The sequence below is a fragment of the Chamaea fasciata genome, unplaced genomic scaffold, assembly GCF_029207755.1.
Source record: "Chamaea fasciata isolate MVZ Bird 193981 ecotype frontalis unplaced genomic scaffold, bChaFas1.0.hap1 SCAF_2, whole genome shotgun sequence".
Taxonomy (NCBI): domain Eukaryota; kingdom Metazoa; phylum Chordata; class Aves; order Passeriformes; family Sylviidae; genus Chamaea; species Chamaea fasciata.
In genome coordinates, this window is record NW_027094087.1 from 92,497,588 (window position 1) to 92,517,229 (window position 19,642).

At 35.5% G+C, this 19,642-nt stretch overlaps 1 protein-coding gene across 1 annotated transcript in view; it reads right to left on the bottom strand.

Moving 5' to 3' along the window:
* MYO16 (myosin XVI) overlaps nt 1-19,642 on the bottom strand; it is a 365,576-nt gene that overhangs the window by 164,707 nt on the left and 181,227 nt on the right. The window contains exons 8-12 of the mRNA XM_066176778.1: nt 16,919-16,994; nt 15,433-15,586; nt 8,658-8,808; nt 2,940-3,050; nt 61-126 (exon numbers count right to left, since the gene is read on the bottom strand). Coding sequence (XP_066032875.1) covers nt 61-126; nt 2,940-3,050; nt 8,658-8,808; nt 15,433-15,586; nt 16,919-16,994 — 558 coding nt within the window. The remainder of the gene's footprint in view (nt 1-60; nt 127-2,939; nt 3,051-8,657; nt 8,809-15,432; nt 15,587-16,918; nt 16,995-19,642) is intronic.

The following is a 19,642-nucleotide window of genomic DNA, read 5'->3' on the forward strand; positions in this document are numbered from 1 at the left end:
CAAACGAACTATATGAATTGTGAAAAAATATCCATGAACTTTTAAAAAGAGAGTGCTTACCATGGTAGAATAAATAGGAAGTTCTTTAAATGGGTTAACAAGCAACAGTATATCACCAATGTAGGTCTGAAAAAAGAAGATATAATTGCTTTATTAAGTAATAAATTAATTTTTTAAGGTGGCTAATGGCTTTCTTCCAAAAAGAACTCTCAGCAAAGCCTCTTAAATCTAGCTAACAACCTGCTAAACAAAATTCATGAATTCTGAGCTTTTAACTCCACAGTTTGAATTTAAGATCTAAATTTACATTTTGAACAGAATTAATTAGCATTTTTGTAATGAAAGTGAATTCTTCATAACTGAAAATTATGCAGAGAAAAATTGCATTATATATATTATTGGTAGGTTATTTGAAAGTTAATTTGTGTCTTACCACTTTCTATACTACAAAACTGTCACGAAATCACAGAGGCTGCTGAGTTGGAAGGGAGCCACAAGGCCCATTGAGTCTAACTCCTGGCATGCCTACCACATAAACAAGCTCCTCAAGTGATTTTTTATGGAATAGATGACTTAATTTAGAAATGCTATAGTGGTTATCCAGAGCCAATACATTAAAATATGTTGCTAGTGGGGTAAGATGGCAGAATTGATACCTATATAAGTCTTTATGCAAGTGTATGTGTATAGGAATATATGAGCATGCATCTAGAAAAACTATCCTGACCATATCAGAAAAAGTAAACCGTATCTAATGATTGCATGTTTGCAAGATTTTACTATTTCATATTTGGGACTACTGATGGATGAGAGGCTGGACACGACCCAGCACTGTGCTCTTGCAGCCCAGAAAGCCAATTGTGGCCTGAGCTGCACCACAAGCAGCATGGGCAGCAGGGTGAGGGAGAGGATTCTGCTCTGCTCTGCTCTGCTCTGCTCTGGTGAGACACCACCTGCAGTGCTGCATCCTGCTGTGAGGGTCCTCAGCACAGGAAAGACATGGAGCGGTTAGGACAAGATGAGGGCCATGAAGATGATGATCAGAGGCCTGGAGCACCTCTGCTGTGAAGACAGGCTGAGAAAGTTGAGATTGTTTAGCCTGCAGAAGGCTTCAGGGAGAACTTAGAGCAACCTTCCAATGCCTAAGGGGGCCTACAAGAAAGATAAGGAGGGGCTCTATCAGGGATTGTAGTGACAGAATGAAGAGGAAAGGTTTTAAGCTGAAAGGGAAAATATTTAGATTAGCTACTAGGAAAAAAATCTTTATTGTGACAGTGCTGAAGCACTAGAAGAGGTTGCCAGAAGAGGATGCCCCATGCCTGGAAGGTCAGGTTGGATGGGGCCCCACGTTCAACATCTTCTACAGGAAGATGTCTCTGGCCACAGCAGGAGGGTTGGAACCAGATGATCTTAAAGGTCCTTTCCAACTCAAACCATTCTACAATTCCATGCACTTAAGTGCAAGATTGTAGGTCACTCTTGCTGCTATACTTTTCACTTCACATAAATAGCTGCTGCTATATTGCACTCTTAGAATGCAAAAATTGCCAGACTTCTGTCTCTGTAGAAGCCAGAGAGCAAAGCATCATGTGAACAGTTCCAGTCATGTTGTCTCTTTCAAGATAAAGCAGTTTGATTTGGGGAGGTAGAAAATATTGTCTTTCATAGTAAATGTACTGGTTTTCTTCTAAAAAGCACCAATTTATTTCCTTTCTCTCACCCACCCTGACTTCACTGTTGGGTTTTCCAGTGGAATAAAACTTTATAGAGTTTCAAAAACCATGAAGCAGGGAGTTTTTTGTGCTACTGAGGACTTTGGCTTGGATTTGGAGTCAAAGGACTTTTCCTTCTAAGTTTAAGAACCAAGTCAAGATGAAAGCATCTTCAGCACTGATGCTGACACTCTACCAAAGCACAGCGGCTGCTGTTGAGCAGAATACTAGTGATCGCTGCTTACAAATTCTCTTAAGCTAAGAGAATTCCAGAGTACAAGATCCTTTCAGGTGAAATCTTCAGTATCTTAAAATAAAATACTTCCACTGTGGATCTTCACGAATTCAGTTTAAATTATCTTGTGTCTTCGAAAGTGAGATAAAGAAAAGTAAATACTCAAAAAATGAGTATTTTTTAGCATTTGATCCATTATTCCAAACCCCTGAATTTTTTTACCATTGCATGCCATAACACCTAAAACTGAAGTTTCCATAATTTCAAAAGGATTCACAGCATTTTAACAGTTTTTGATATTGTTTTAGTCTAAATAGTGTAATCAACTTATCATTTTAAAAATAGTATGCGTGTTTCACATTTACATTCCACTCAACTGTTCAGTAAGTTAGTTATAAGTTATGGGTAAGACATGAACAGGGATATAAAAATTTCTTTTGGTATCTAGATGATTAACATTACAATATAATTACTTCTCTGATGCTGGAAGAAATGAATAATTAAATCTCCCGTGCTGAATTCTAAACTGTTTAAATCTAAATTTCTTTTACATTTCCAGTAATCATGCTGTATTAAATTAACATAGCATTCAAAATGGAAGACTCATTTGGTGGTTTGAGAAGGAATCATGGTGGTGAATCCCCGCCCCAACCGCACTGTAATGGAATGACCTTATAATGCTCATTCATGACAAGTATTCATCAGTGTTTACCAGCTTACTTCCTCCATGAAATAAACACACATAAATTGTATTCAAACCTGTCTGAAGTGATGTTCTACTTTTTATCTCTCCTTTTCCTACACAAACTTGAGGAATTGCAGGGTTTACACACACACACACACACACACACACACATTCCCTCATCCATTTAAAACTAGTCATTAGTTTGGGGCAGGTTACTGTGCAGTAGTTATGACAGTAATCCTATTTTTCCTATTCTCTCTTAGGTCTCTTTAGAAAGCTTACTACTGGTAGGTGAATAGCAACTCACATATATCTGATTGTTGTTGAAACGCTTCTGAATCTCGTAAAGCAGGCTGCTGTCTGTTAGCTCACTCAGAGAAGCCAGGTCATCATTTGGAGCTGGAGGCATTAGCTTGATCTAGAACACACAAATTAGAGAAAATAAAGTAACTTTATTATCTCTTTATTAGAGAAATAAAGTAACTTCATAATCAATCATTCTGTACCATAATATTCTACTTACAGTATAAACCAAGACCTCTAGAATTTATGGGAAGAAAATGCATTAAGAAACCAAAAACTTTACACTCTCCAATTAATCCACATCATTATTCTTAATCAAGAGAAGAATATAAAAATTTTTATCAGTGTTATGGTGCATAACTGCATGAGTCTGATGGGGTCTTTAGAACATACCAGAGCATACCACACCATACATTTGCAATCCTTAAACCCATAAAGATTCTCGGATCAAATGCAATTTTCCTGCTCTCTTCATTAAATGTTTATAGCAGAGGAAATCAAGAAATTAGTTAGTGAACTTGTAAAGTATTTCTTGCAGTATTTAGCAAAGCTCTCAGACCACTCTTTAACATATGGGATTTGAAATTGTACTGGAATTTTTCCTGCAGAATAGAAGTAAATTAGTAAGAACCTGGAAATGTGTTGTTAGGGAAACCAGAAGACAATCAGAAGAGTCCACTTTAGCCAAAACTGATGAGTGAAATAATGTTTTTGAGATTAGGGTGAATAATATAAATTCTGCAAGGGTAAGTAAAAATGTAATGAAACAAAAAGGATCCAAAGGACTGAGACAGGAGAGAGAAGAAGAAAGAATCTGTGATAATGGAAATTTGATTAAAGACAAAATAAACACTGATACATTAACCAGTGTGCTTATAAAAAATGATCTACACTTAAAACGTAGTTTGATTCATTTTTTATGTCAGCAAAATACCCAGAAACAGAAAATTCTCATATGAATGGCAATAGAATTAAATAGTTTGTTCAGAGTTTATTATAATAAGTCAGGGTCTATTTTGAGAACGGACAATCAAGATGAAACTTGGTTTTTTCTACTGTTCTGCTTAAAATGAAGGCTTAGGAGAAAAGTAGACACTGCCCCTTTGTGGTGAACACCTCAGCGTCATGGCTGCAGCTAGCCTGTAGCTGCCAGATAAATTTGGCCATATTGGACCCCCAAACTTGACCAGCCTAGAAGAAAAACAAATCCTTGAGTATGGTAAGGAGAGGTTGGATTCAAACCTACACAGGGCACCCCCAGCCAACCCCATTTGATCCTAACTGCAGATATATCACTGGCCAGAGAGCTGGGCAGTGCTGAAACCTGACCAGTCAGTTGTCGAAGCCTGGGAAATTTGAAGCCCCTAGGAAAGGAGGCCCCAAACACTCAACCAGGCTGTTTGTCGATGACCCTCCATGAGTTCTGTCATTTCTGTCTCCAACCAACAACCCCATGTAACACCTCAGCACCTTCAGTTTTCGTCAGTGACAGGAGACCAGTGGCAGAAGCAGACTGGGAGGTACTGGAGGGAACATGGAGCATGCTTCTGTCATGGGGAAGAGCCCAAAGACTATGGATACTTGTGTTTAGTACTGGGGATCTGACACAGAACTTCTAAGCTGCAACTCAGTTGCCATAGGTTCAAGGTGGAGTTCAGAAAACCTGATGCTCAGATTTCACTACCTGTGCCTTATAGACTCATCCCACACAGCCCCAGGCCAGCAAACAAGCACTGCCTTGTATTTATTTCATAATCTAGGCATGGTCAAAATTGCTCATTCTGTAGGTATGGTTAGAAATGTGAAGTGCTCAGTAAACCTCCAAGAAAAGAAATCAAAATCTTTTCAACTCTTTTTTTTCTGCAAAGTTTAGGGTTTGGTGTTTCAGCATTTTCTACCTGATGCATTGCATCGAATTTTATAGTTCAACAAGCAAATAATCACATTGAAATAAGAAAGTCTAAATCCCTTAAAATCACCATTGATTTGCCTTAACAATAAATGTTATGTACATTAATAATGCTTTATTTTTGGGCACCTTAAACTTCCATTCCCATCTACTGTTCTGAGTACACAGATGTGTTTTTTAGCTCAATCCATCTATCTGGCTATCATTCTAATTGATTGATGTATATGCTATGGGACTTTAAAGAAGTCCCATACAGCATAAGTTCCAACATAAATATGCCTGTGGGAGTGATGAGTTTTAGATTTTTGTAATGCATACAATGAAGATTACTATTTACTCTGTTAAATTACATACACTTAACAACATTCAGAATCTGCTCATATAATAGTCTTAAATTATATACAGTTTTATAGTTATATACATTATTTAGTTATATAGATATATTTACATACTTGTGTCACTGAAATATACATACATCCCAGCTCATATTTGTGATATTATGTTATGCATAGCTGAGCCTTGTCTGTGTGATAACTAATACTGAAAGAGTCAAAAGGGCATCAGGGGATACTCTATCACACAGTTCATGTGGCAAACAATACATAAACAAGAACCAGTTTTATTTTTTAAAAAAGACTCAATTAAGAGGAAGAAAATATTTAATTTATATTTATTTACAGCATGGAGCATGTAATTCAAATGCAAGTAATTAATTTGAATCTGCTATCAAAAAATATCCTTCCCAGATGAGAGGAAGAGAAATTGAGGATATGATAAAATTCTGAAAATTATTCATACTTCTTTTTTTGTTTGGCAGGACAGATCTTGACATTACTGATGATCAAAGAACACCTTTTACCTAGGAAAAAAGCAAGAGCTAATATAAGCCAAGAGAGGTCTAAAATGCTTTTTTGAAGTAGTCACTTCATCCCGATCTCCTTTACTTCAAGTAATAAAAATCTTCATGGGAAATAATATTTTCTTGAGGCTATTTTAAATCATTTTTGCAATTAAAAAACCTAAAGTGATATATAAATTTGAACAGTTATTTCTATCCAAACCAAAAAAGTTACAGGCTTTTTCTATTAAAAACGCATGTCTGAAATGTGCTAGGATGAAATTTTCCTTTTTGATCCCTCAATAAAGGCCTAATCTGCATGCCATATTGCCTAAGAATGTGTGGTATTTCTGACATAAAGCATGCAAAATATCTGATATATTTCAATAATATATGAACATGAAATCCAAGTAATGACTCCACATTACCTATTCAAAAATTAAACAGAACATGATTACTTGGAGTGTAGTTTGAGTGCAACTGGTAAGAATAAACGACAACTCATTAGAAATTTATTTGAATTAAGACACCCAAAAGGCAGGAAAAGCAGGAAGGGATTGTTCAAAGATTTCCTTTGGTATCAGCACTAAATAAAAACTTTACTTCTCAAGTTGTGAAATTAAAAAATAATAATAATAATAAAAAGTGTTAAATGAATAAATTTCATCTTTGAAAACTAAGGTCTAAATATTATTAAGACAAATACAGATATGAGATAGATATATATATATACCTACAGTTCACAATGCATGGCAAAAAGTAGAGAATACAATCCCTCTACTCCCAGGATCAGAATTACATCAAAAGAAAAAATATTACATCATTTAATTTGACAAAATCTAGGGACTCTTTACTTTCCTAAAATTTAACTAGTGATGTGATTAGAGTAGTTTACTCTCTCTTTCTTTTTTCTTGAGACAAACCCCATTAAGCCCTTTCCAACTGAAAAGTTGTATTAATTCTTTTCTAATGCAATCAGTCATTTAAAAACCCACTAAAATAGCACAAATTTTAACCTATCCCTGTCAATGATAATTTCTCAGACAAGACTCTTCCTATCCTTCCATGCTAGGGAGCATCACTCCAGATTCAGCAACTACAGATATTTTCTAGTTTTCCCTGTTTCTAAAAAAACATAGGATACACACAGCTAGCTTGTTTGGAGCAGAATTTCAGACTGCTACCTGCAGATATTTCTCAAATAAAAGAGCTAAAAGAGATACACCTTCATGTCTGTTCTCTTGTCTTTGAATTGTAACTATTGTGGGAAGTTCCACTGTAATATGGTGAAACAACAGGAGTGCTTTTGAAAATCTGCGCTGGGACCCTGAGGAGACTCAAAGTCATGTTGGAGAATAAAACTGCCAGCATAAAGACTTGTGTTTGCTCGTTTTCACCTGGACGATTAGTTGTTCTTATCCTGATCAGTTTCTGTATATGTTTTAGTGCACAAACTATAAAGTAAAAGTCTAGCTTAGATATAATGAAAGCCTCAATAATTTTGGCTAGGCTTACATCAAAAGAGAATCAAGTAGAAAGAAGTATCTGTGTTTTTGTATACGCTTTTGTTGAACATCTAGAAACAAGCAGTAGTCTGGGCAAGACCGTAAGCTAAATACTCCCCTCTCTTTTCCTACAATTACAGGAGGATTTCTCCTCAAAGGGTTGCAAGCATTCACTTTTTTGACCAGCAGTGCTTGTCCCTTGGAATGACAATTTCCATCAAATCACATCAGTTAGCAACATCAGAAACTGTGTGACATGAAAACAAGATGTAAGCCAAGTGCAGAACATGTTGTGGCATCCTCTGACGGGACAGGGAACTGAGCACTCTACAGGATTCCAAAGCTGATGTTCTTTCACAGATTGACTCATATCATTTACATATGGATGCACTGATTGATCTCATATGATCAAGCCCTTCCTCTGAAACACATCCAAATAAAAAGCAGCGGAGCATGCGTTCTTCTGCCAAGATAAAGACGCAGCTTTTTTGAACCAAACGTGGCTTAAATCAAACCAATATCTTCCTCCTTTATTATGCTTCAAATTCACAGTAATTATTTTTAATGGAAATACTCCCCTCCCCCACCCCCTTGATTCTAAAGTAGCTTTTCTTAAATGGCTAAATATTTCTGGAATATGTGTTTCCCAAATGCATGTAACAGAAAATAAACCCTTTTGTACCACACACACACACACACACACACACACACACACACACACACAAAAAAAAAAAAAAAAAAAAAAAAAAAAAAAACCAAACAAACAAACAAACAAACAAAAAAAAAAACCCACAACCAAACAAAAAAAAATCCAAACAAAGTAGAAACCAAACCAAACACAAAGAAAAACCTAAAAAAATTTAAACCCTAAACCTGGGATGTGCTAGATTTATAAGCAATAGATAATTGCCTCCTTTGGCATTCATCCTATACACCAAATGAGATTGTCCTCCAGTGGAGAAAACTGTAAAGTGTATCCAAATAATCCGTTCTCATAATCTAATGCATGATCACAAGAAAGGGATTTAACACTGCAGCTGTAAATCTGACAATTCCTAGCTTTGAATTACAGTCACTTACTTTGCAACTTGATATTCCTTAGATATTCTTTTTGGTCTTTTTTTCAGTTTCCCAAGTTGTGTTTCTTTTGTAACTCGAAGTTTGAGACAAACACACAAGTCTGGGCAGCGCAAACAGTTGTCCCTCCCCTGTGTGTGATCCATGAATAGAGTTTGAGGGGCTCTGAGCCCTCCCCACAGCCCCTGACCTGCCACCAGGAGCTGGCAGGGAGCAGCTGTTCAATTTGCAGAGGAAACTCTGCAGGGAGTGATCAAGGTGACAAGGCTTGTGCAGTGCAAATGATATTGCTGTATGGTGAGGGAAAAAAATACTGTGGTCTTCAGCTTCATTAAGTTTACAATTTCCATACCTAAGCACTAATGAAAATTTCAAGACACTGCATGCTGTTACCTGCTCAAGTTTGGTTGTGGTGCTCACAGTGATATTTTCAGATGCACTGTCTTGAGACTGCTGCTTACATAAGCCTTTAGCTGCATCTTTGAACATGGTATCTTTCTCCAGCAAACTGTCTTGCTTGGCAATCGGTAAAGCCAGGGGATTGCTACAAAGAGAATCAATAAAGCAATTAGACTCCTACTGAGGATGACAGACAATCAAATGTGGGTGGCACAAGCACAGAACTGAGATACAACTCAGGGCTGAAACACAAGCTCCTGGTCCAAGTACTAAAAAGAGATTGGTGAGAAATAAACTGTTCACATAGTCTGGTCAGTTCCCAGAGACACAGAGCAATATACTTTTGATTTAAAATTCACCTTTATGCATGTCTTTTCTGAATAAGAATTGAGCAAGCCAAAGAGAATATGCATGAGTCTGCTTTTGACAGCACTAGGCTAGCAAATCAATAGCCAATTTTGCAACTGAATTTAAAAATCACAGTTAAACTCATAATCCTATTTTGAAAAATAGTATGTTTAAATGTAACAATACATATATTGCCATTGCAGATATTAAAATTAAATTCCATCACTTTTTAGCTTACTTTTAATCTGGCAATATCCAAGAAATATTTTATGACCAGAAGCTGCTCTGAATTTTTGCTAAGGTAAAAGTAACCAAACAAACATGCAAGCAAATAGCATACTCCTGAAATTACTCAAACAATCTGCAGTCCTATTCATCCACATAAAAACTATTCTTATACACATGGAGTTGTTTTCCCTATTGGTAGTTCAGACAATGTGACACTTCTGAAAAAAACCAATGCCAACATCTTGGATGATTTTTCAGAGTTGGACGTCCAAGGGATTAGCAAGGAATCAGCTGCAGGAGTTGAGAATACAAATATCTTAAAAAATAATTGTCTGGATTCTGACAGTGCATATGAGACAATCTCATGGAGTGAACATTAGCTCCTTGCCAAAACGAATACATGATTTCTTTGAAAGGAAATGTGGACTCAATATGAGAATGTGGGAATAGTGCATTCCACTATGGAATAAAGCCCAAACTTAGTTAAAATAAATCTCATATTTACTTTGTTACTTGAGTTTAATCACTGACTATAGAAAAACCATGATTATACAGTTAACTCAAATGAATACTCATAGCTAACACTGATAACAACTCGGGACAAGAGCTGCTCTTGGAAACACAACTGAAATATGCACATAATATAGAACTGAAATACACACAAAATTTTAGAAATAAAGGATAAAACACGTTCTAGACAGAATTCATTGAAAAACAAGATGAAGTCATTTCACACTGAATAAAAAAAGACAAAACTTTTCTTTTGATGAAACTGTCAGTCTGCAAATATTGAAAGAATTAGTTTAAATATTTTATAATGAATTATAGATAGGTTTTTTGCCTCAAGATGTTTTGCTTCAGACATTTAAATGTAAAACATCTAGAGAAACACTGGTGAAAATAAAAAATTATATTTACTGCTTAGGTTCACCATAGATAATTTGGTGACAAATTTACCGAATGTCACATGGGCAAAAGATCCAATTAAGACCAAAGCATTGCCACTAACATCTTGCTTAATATTAATGTGATGTTTCTTTTAAATTGTGAAGATCCAGGATTTTTTTGCTGTGAAGTTGAACCTTACCCATTCAATCTTACCTCTTTTGTGGTAACTACACAACACACATTATAAACACTTTTTAAACTTCAGCTATAAACTCCTCACAACCAAATAAAGCTTTCAGGTGTCACAAAAGCGAAGTAGGTTGTAAATCACAGCAAAGTGTGGGGGAAAATGGGTGCCTACTGTATTGACAGATTAATTTTGAACTTAAGAGGACAATAATAACCTAATATAATAGGAACGTTTCATGTACTGATGTACATAAGAATAGCCTTTAAATTACATACATTTATGAGATATTAATAGGACTTCATGTGATGGAAAGGGTGACATATAATTCATGTTACAACAAAAATTTGAATGATTCTGTGAAAGAAAGAAACATATTAAAGTTACTCTGACAATTCATTATGACTCAGGCTCAAGAAGAAACTTTGAAAAATAAACTGAAATAAAATGTTTCCAGGAAGCACTGGCTTTTTAGTAAAGTATTTCTATTTGTCACAAGATAAAATCAAGCAACGCTTCTGAAAGCTGAACTATAGAAAAGTGGAAGGGAAGTTTTTATGTTAATGTAGGCATGTAGATTAGCATTGTCTTCTTTTATGAAAATTAATGGATAATAAATGGATGATTAATAAAGAAATTATTCACAAAGGAAGACTTATGCCAAAATAATGTTGCACAATAGACAGGAAGAGGTGTTATCAAGAGTAATATTTGAACATGGTAGGAATTTCTACCTGCCTATCTGACTAGAAAAAATATTGAATGTTACATGGAGGAGCAGTGATTTTAAATTTTATGCAAAGAAGCACCCATGTATGGGATTAATTTGAAGTATGGAGTATTTTTATTGGACTTTTTTTAGATAAACTGAGAAAGTTTTCTGTAACTTGCCATCCCCTACCATGTAATTTAAAAAGAAAAAAAAAGAGAAATCAAATAAAAAGTAACAGCTGACAATCAAGTAATTGGAGGTTTTATCATCAATAGTGGAAGCACTTGGGTACCTGCTAATTTGATAAGAGAATTATATAAAGGCAGAATCTTCAATAATATTTCATAGGCCCTTTGAGCTTACAGCTTCTGTTGGAGAAAAATTCTGTAATCCGTCCACAGGCATCCATTCTTGGATGCTTCAAACAATTTCTAAGCCAGCTGATCCCTGTAAAGTGCATAACCTCTGAAATGTCAGTCTAAAAATCTTCTTAAAGTTACCGAAAAGAATCATCAGGATAGAGTAAACATTAGAATAGTGTTTGAAAACACTACAATAATTGAAAGGCAAGTGCTAAATAAATGGTTATATGGAAAAGAAGAATTGAAATGTAAGAAAAATTGAATCGTTTTTCTGTTTTGCTGTCTTGAACATATCTATTTCTATTTTATTCCACATTTTGTGCTGATTTTGAAACATATAATTACTATAATTAATATTTACTTAAACATGAACCAGAAAATATACAATATGACTAAGTTAGCATTACTTTGAGAGTAAGTCCTTAATTTTTTAGTATTTATCACTACCTAGATGACTGCACTATCTGTGCTCTACAGGCATATGTACTGGAGTAGAGGTACAGTCATCACTGTCACCATAGTATGAGTCTAAAGTCCCTTTTAAACAGCTATGGTCAATTTAATGTTCTGAACTGTAAGCTATGCCAATTAATGTATTCTGTGCCGGTATTTTTTGCCAGTGGAGTAAAAAATTTTCTTCTGACTGTACCATTAGAATTAAAACTGGCAAAACGTTTTTTGCATAGAGCTTAGTAGGTTTGCTGCAACGGTCAACCTTCAAGTAACTTCATGACATTACTAAAAATCTGCCCTTCAGCTAATTTACTTGGTCAATTATGACCAAGGAACTATGCTGGAGCAGGTATGGCCGCAAAGGTGCTGCAGCTTGTGGAAGGCCTATGTAAAGCACAAGAAAAGAGCAAGAGGAGTGACAGAGAAATAACTGCAACCCTGCCCTGTGCCACCCACACCTCACTGATAAGACTGAGTATACAGAAAGCCAGGTTTTCTTGGTAACAGCATATTTCAAAAATACTGACAACTAAATTTTGTTTCCTCTACCTGAGCAGTGGCTGACTTTCAATTCACCTCTTCACAGTGTTCTTCCAGAAATCAGTGCTGTAATTTAAATTTGAACCAGCAAAACTAGGTTTACTGACAGGACACATGCTATTTATAATGGTTTGTTCATAATTTTTGAGTCTGCTTTTGAATACTCTTTTCTTAGGAGAAATGCCCACAAAGCAATATGGCCACAACAGAGAGTTACTAGGAACTATTATAAAACTTTCCACCTCAGATTACTTTCTTACATCAGGAGAGCTGATGAAGAATGGATGCAATGAAGAATAAAACAATGCTACATGTGGATTATTATTATTATTACTATGCACTCCTCTTCAGCACTGAAAGATTGGCTTGGTACATAAGAACAGCACAGATATTTATCCTCGACCTAGCATATTACACATCACTCTATAGACTGTTTTAACAGAGCATGAAGGATGAAAGTCTTTGTTTTCAATATTAGTCATTGGGCAAAAAAAAAATTGAAACCAGACATCTAAGCTGCCTCTTTAATAGGCAGCATGGAGCCACTCTGGAGGATAATTCACTAGATCTTAAGAATATGTCTACTACCATTTGGAATAATACCTCTGCAAGGTTTTGGCTTTCACAGTTATAAGCACGATACTAGGGAGCTGAGATAACTAGCTTTGAGATGATATCTGATTTTAAGCCTCTATAAATTAAGGTCAGAGGAAAAGTAATATGGAACTCTGTGTGGCATGGTTCCCCAACAGTTTTCCATATTCAGTAGTGATAGCTGAGACATATATGGGCAAAATACACCAATCATTTTGCCTTCCAAGAATGCTCCCATCTCAGAATAGCTGTCTGGCCAGCTGATACTCTCCTGCACTGATAGCAGACCTGATAGATAGGTACTGCAAAGCTCTGGCTGAGGAAGTCTCTAAACCTAAGACTGCTAAAAGTCTCAAGAACCTGCCAAAGTGTAATTATTTCAAGCTTACTGTATCCTAATAATGGCCTCCTGGATATGTGCAAAGGATCACTGCCAAAATCAGTGCACAGAGCTGAACAGGGCTTTGGCTTCACCTGGTGCTGAATTCTCACGCAGGCACCACAAACTAGATACAGTCCCACACTGGGATACAGTTGGCAACAGAAGCTAAACTCATCCAATTCCACACATAAATCATTTTTCTATGTTCTTCTCTTCAGTGGAATTTGCTTTTTCAAAACCACCAGTGAAGGTTTTTACACATGGCAGGTCTGTATTATTGTCATATAAAGAATCACTATACGGAAAACTCCCCCAAATTAGCTACCTCAATCTATGTATTACAGGAAGGAAAGAGTAGAGAAAAAATGTTTTCAGACCTTTGTCTAAAAATTTGTGCAAGTTATGTCTTCCAGAGATTAATGGGTGTTAGAACTAAAACCAGTCTTCAGTACAATATGTGCACTGCAGTACAAACTTCTAGAATGTAAAACACATGGAAATGCATCATCTGTATGCAAGAATAATGACTAAGTTCTCAAAGTTTCTAAAACCTTTGTGAATAACTAGGCATCATTACATGGGTACAAGAGTGACCTGCCATCTACTTCTAGTATTACAACATATCATTAATTAAAAATAAAAGTTTTAGTTACATTTTAGAATCTAAAAGCTTAGTTTCATGCCTCAAAATTACATTTTTTCATTAAGAAGACAGTTGAGGGCCACATAAATTTGAGGAGTATGATTTATGTAATTGAAACAGTGAGTTGGAGTAGAGGACTGCTTATTTCATATGGAATTAAAAAGCATGAAAAACTAGTAATTTCATAAACATTAGTATCATTTATTCAGCTCCATGTTTCAATGACTACAAATCATGAAGCAGAAACAACACAATATGTTTACCATCCATGAAATATGCAATCTTTACTAAATACCAGTATATCCCGTCGAGTCCTGAATTTAACAGATTGATCATTTCACGACAGTTGCTCACCTCTTCCAAATTTTAATGTATCCAAACACATTCTGCCAACCATAATTTATAACTACTATGAAATGCAAACATATATACCTTATCTATCTCTCTCTATAAGAGATTTTATTTATTGTTTTCCTCACACGCTCCTTGGTGATTACTATAGAAAAATTAATGTCAGTGTTATGCAAGATCACGCAACTAACAAATATATACTCCAAATATACAGCAACTGCTAGCTGTATAAAAACCCTATTTGTAGCTTTTAAAATTCCCTGAATCACAGTATCTGGAAATAAGAATTTGAAATATCTGTATGTCTTGTACTCCCATAAAACAGCCAGTTGTTCTTCATATCTATTGTACATCTTTTTTCACATACGCAAGGTAATCTTTGTTTAAATGCACAGGGAAATACAAAAGTATCAAATTTTACAATTTAAGACACAAATTGACTCTCCAATACTGAGTTTTAGGTCCTCACTGCTAATGCTACTTGATTTCACTTGAATTTTAAGCAGCTGAAATCTAAATATAAATTTGTAAATATGATTTTGACCAATATCATTTCATCTGCAATCACATATCTGATTTTTCTCTTTTCAGGATTTGTCCTTGCTTTTCTCATAGGCAATGATAGTTTTACTAACACCATACCCATCTAAAATGATGTTCAAGTCTACAGTATTAACCTCTAATAATTCTGCTAAGGCAACCCTAAGTAATTTCTGCTAGCAATTATAAGAATATATTTTATTATTCATAATCTATAATTATAAAACTAAGACTGAAAAAAGATACAAGAGATACAAATGCAGAAGATGATTCAGGAGATTTCCAAAAGGAAAGTTACTTGATCCATCAAATCACACAGAATCATAGAATGGCTGGAGGTGGAAGGGACATCCTAGAGAGCACCTGATCCATTCATCCAGCTCAGGCAGGGACATGTAAAGACAGTTACCCAGGACCATGTCCAGATGGGATTTGAATATCTCCAAGCACACACAGCTAGGATTCACAGACTGACAGATATGGTTCAAAGGGTAATCTGGCTTCAGGGAATTGCTCTATAACAACACCAGTATTTACTTACAGTTTATTGGAAATTGTGGGCAAATCATGGATGATCTCTTCATATGGCTCTTCTTGAGATAAAGTAGAAACAGCTAAAGGGTCTTTCATTTTTTCCTCCCAAACTATTTCAGCCTTCAGAAGCATTTCCTCAATAAAATCAGAAGCTGCAACATCTAAGACATTGGAACACCAAGATATCAGACAAGAAAATGGTGCAAGAAAGCTCTTTTGTATTAAAATCTCTAGATCAGATTAAGACTAAACATGTGGCTAGACAACACAAAAGGAATTGCTCAGATAAATCATAAATAATACTTGAAATTACTGGAAAAATAAAGGCCAAGTAAATTCAGTATAGACTTAAGTTTCCATCTGCAAAACCTCAAAACCATTCTTGGTGTGTAGCAAACCAAAGTAGTCAATAATTTACAGGATTTCAGGAAAAACAATACAAGCCTTTTCAACATTTTATTTCTGTGAGAACATATACTTAAATCCTTTTCAACTGTTTTACATTTCTACAAACTAGATTTATATGTTTTATACATCAGAAGTGCTGAAATCAGTTCTGTTTGCAGACCAGAAAAACAGTTAACTCAACTGTGTTAAATACATACTAAATATGGTTAGTTAACCGTATTGTTAGATTATCTGAGTTTAGTCCACAGCCTTTTTTACAAATAACAACTGTACCTAATCACAAACAACTTTTCTAAGGTTAAGTATCATGAGGTTCCCTGTGAATGCATTTGTAGGCAGTACAGTGCTTGAAACATAACATATTTTGCTTTATTATGCAAGAGAAGTTTCATCCATAATCTGACAGGAAGTTTCAATTATCTACATTACTGACTTCCATCTTCATTTTCTTCCAGGCATAGAATGTCAAACAACCATGTGTTTCTTCTTTTCCACACTGCTAGCTAGCATTACTGACATTAGCTCTGCTTTGATCTTGGTGTTAGACCAGTTTATCTGAAGTCCACTCCAACCTTAAAGAGTCTACAATTCTATTAACTTTAGAGTCAGCGCTTCAGCTCCCTGATGCTATCTGGTTTAAGAAGGTGTATTCCGCAGTAAAAAATGGCAGTTACACTTCAAAACTAGGTGTTGAATTTGCTTTTAGACAATAGCTATAGAAATTCCAACCCATGAGGCCATGTACTATAACAGTTGAGACAGAAGGGAACTCAGTGAGATGTCACCAAAAATGTGCAAATGCAGCTACCACCAAGGCATAGAAGAACTGTCAAGTAAGAAACAGAGCTAAAAATAAACAGGGAATGTATAAACGAGTGGAAGGACATTCTGTCATTTGATATGATATCCTGCCTTACCATGACCAGCAGTTTTCAGCAATGTATGTAAAAATGTACACACGTTTATGTATATAGTGTGTATATTTAGTCTATACACTAAATAAACTATATCTAAGAAAGCAGGAAGGAAAGAAAACAGTGTCACAATAGGTAATACATACACTGTGTACATGGATTTTCACCTACCTGAAGGCTTTTCATTATTGCAGTTAAGAAGATTGGGATTTGCCTGGTGCATCAAAAGCAGCTTCACAAGATTGGTCTAAAGTGGGCAAAACCAGAGGTGTTTGAAATTTAAGAAGTAGGACAGGTGCCTGTCACTCAGTTTATTCGTTCCTTCTTGCACTATCTGAAATCATATGATAAACCACAGGCAGTACCTCCCAACCCCCACCTTCTGCAGCTACTAAACACATTTCTATAATCACAAGTGGCAGAGTAAAATTCAATTCTCCTATGATTTCAGGGTACCCTTGGCAAAACTCCACCCCCAAATCTCCTTCCACTCCTACTTGTGTAAAAGAATTCACAAAGGAAAAAAACACCCATCACCACCTGTTAAGACTTAGATCACAAATATTTCTTTGTGCCTAACTAATCCAACAACTGTGTGCCAGCACTGTCAAAGGGGTCTGACTCACAGCCACCATCATAGAAGTAAATCTGTTTTCAGTCAGTAGTAGAAATTGGCACATTTATCTTATGACTACCAAAATCATCTAATCTGTTAGTAAAGGTGAAAATTATAGCATGGTAGGGGAGGGTAGAGTATCCTGTAATGAAAAAGTCTTACACATATTTTTCAATTCCTGCAAGGAACTGTTTTTAGTAAGCTGTATCGCTGCACCAAAGTCTCTAGAGATACTTTCCCATCAAAGGCTATAGCAATGTCTTTTCTCCTAAACTGGTCAGAAATGAGCAAAAGGCTTCATAGGGAACAAAAAATACTTTTAGAATGTGAATGTAGAGCCCAACTAAATGACAGAATTATATGCATTTTTGAATATATGTTAAAGCAAATAGACTGTATAAGTGTAACCAATAGGAGAGATGAAGATGAGCATAGGGAAAAAAGGTTGTGAAGAAAAAATTCTTAAGAGCAGAAAAACAGACCTAGAGATAAATAAGACTTGAACTGGAAGCCAGCAAAGGGAAAAGATAGTAATTTGGCATAAACCCAAGCAACAAATAAATAAATAAATAAATAAATACAAAAGAAATCATTGCAATAAAAAAATTCAATATGGATTCAGTACATAGGAGGCAACTTACTAGAAAAGACCACAGTACTGAGAAATCTATTAAATGCAAAGAAAATCCCAAGCTTCAAATCATAAAAAACCCACAAAAATACTGTTTCAAATTTCTATAAAAAGTAAAAGATCTTGCTCTCCTCAGATTTCTAATGCTGGCTTTCTTTTCTTGCAGTAACAGCAGAAAATTCAGCAAACTTCAAGAAATGGGGGAGCCATGACAGGTTTATTTTCAAATCCAATTAGCCCTGCTTTCCACTGAGAACTTGCAACATATGTAAAAATACACACACATATATGTCTTTTTTTATTAGGGAAAAAAAGAACATGCTCAGTTATGGAATTATTGCATAATCTCTGAAAAGTGGTAGTAGTTGTATTAAAAGAAGGAGACCTTAAATACACTTTCAGTTCAGTAGCAATACACAGCTTTTTGGGTTAGCAAAGGTTTGGATTTATACCACAAGAAATACCATGCTCCAATATCAGTGTTTCCTGCTGCCAATGAAATATCTCCTGCTGGGATTCCTTGATGCATGTCACCAAGACTAAGGTATTCAGGTCACTGACAATTTCAATAACCTGCTTTTGGATATGCAACTCTCTTGTGTTGGAATTTGCCTCATTCACTAATGTTTTAGAAGGAGTATTTTAAAATAAAATTACCATATCTTCAGAACTGTGCCTAAATAAAAGACAGAAGAAATATCGGTAGAATAATTACAGCAAATTACCACTAAGCAGAAGTATTCCAACTGCACAGTTACAAACAACATACATAAGACTATGTCAAGAAATAACATATTACCTAATGAATTGTTGTAGAACTTATGAATAAAATTAGTGTATATGTATATATATTCTTCTTTTTTCCAGTGTAGTGTTTGCCAATTCATGCAAATTAAAAAAAAAAAAAAGTAGACAGTGTCATGACTTACTGTGCAGAAAATGCCATAGTAATGGCAGTTTATAAAATATCTGTTTATAAAATATCATTTATCTTGCTTCTCCTTTTATACCCTTAACTATTTATTCAGTAGCTTTAGAAAGAACACTGGGAAACATCTCAGACTTTAATTTTCTTCATTCAGATCTTATCTCTGAATATCCTCCTTCCCTAAATAAAAAATTAGTTACCTTTTCTGTATTCATAAAGCATGGTTGTCTCTTTTCATGGTATTCTGCTCAAATTGCAATATTTCTACATCTCTCTGGCATCTCTTACTGGGTATCTTACCCTGTGACTGTTGAGAATGCTACTGCAAAGAATATTTTCCTATCTCATGCTTTAATGTGAAAGTCCCACCTTTTAGATTCCCCTGACTCCTTCTTTTCTCACCAAGCCAGATCCTTGCCCTCATTTTCAAAGGACTTCAGAGATTCTCCACGCTTTATGCATTCCCATTCATGCAGCATTCTGGCTCAGCTCCCACTGCACATTGAGCTGTGACTTTGGCCATCACTAATACATTTTGAGATACCTATTTCTATACTTCTAAGCTGCATCTTATACGAGTGAGGAAGTCTTGAAACTATTGGCAAAGCTACATTGTGAACATCCACTCACAGCCTGCTCTGCTGCGATGCTTGCTGAAGAGAAACTGGCAATGGGCCATTCCACCACTCAGGTGGACTGAAAAATGGCCCAGTGGCTGGG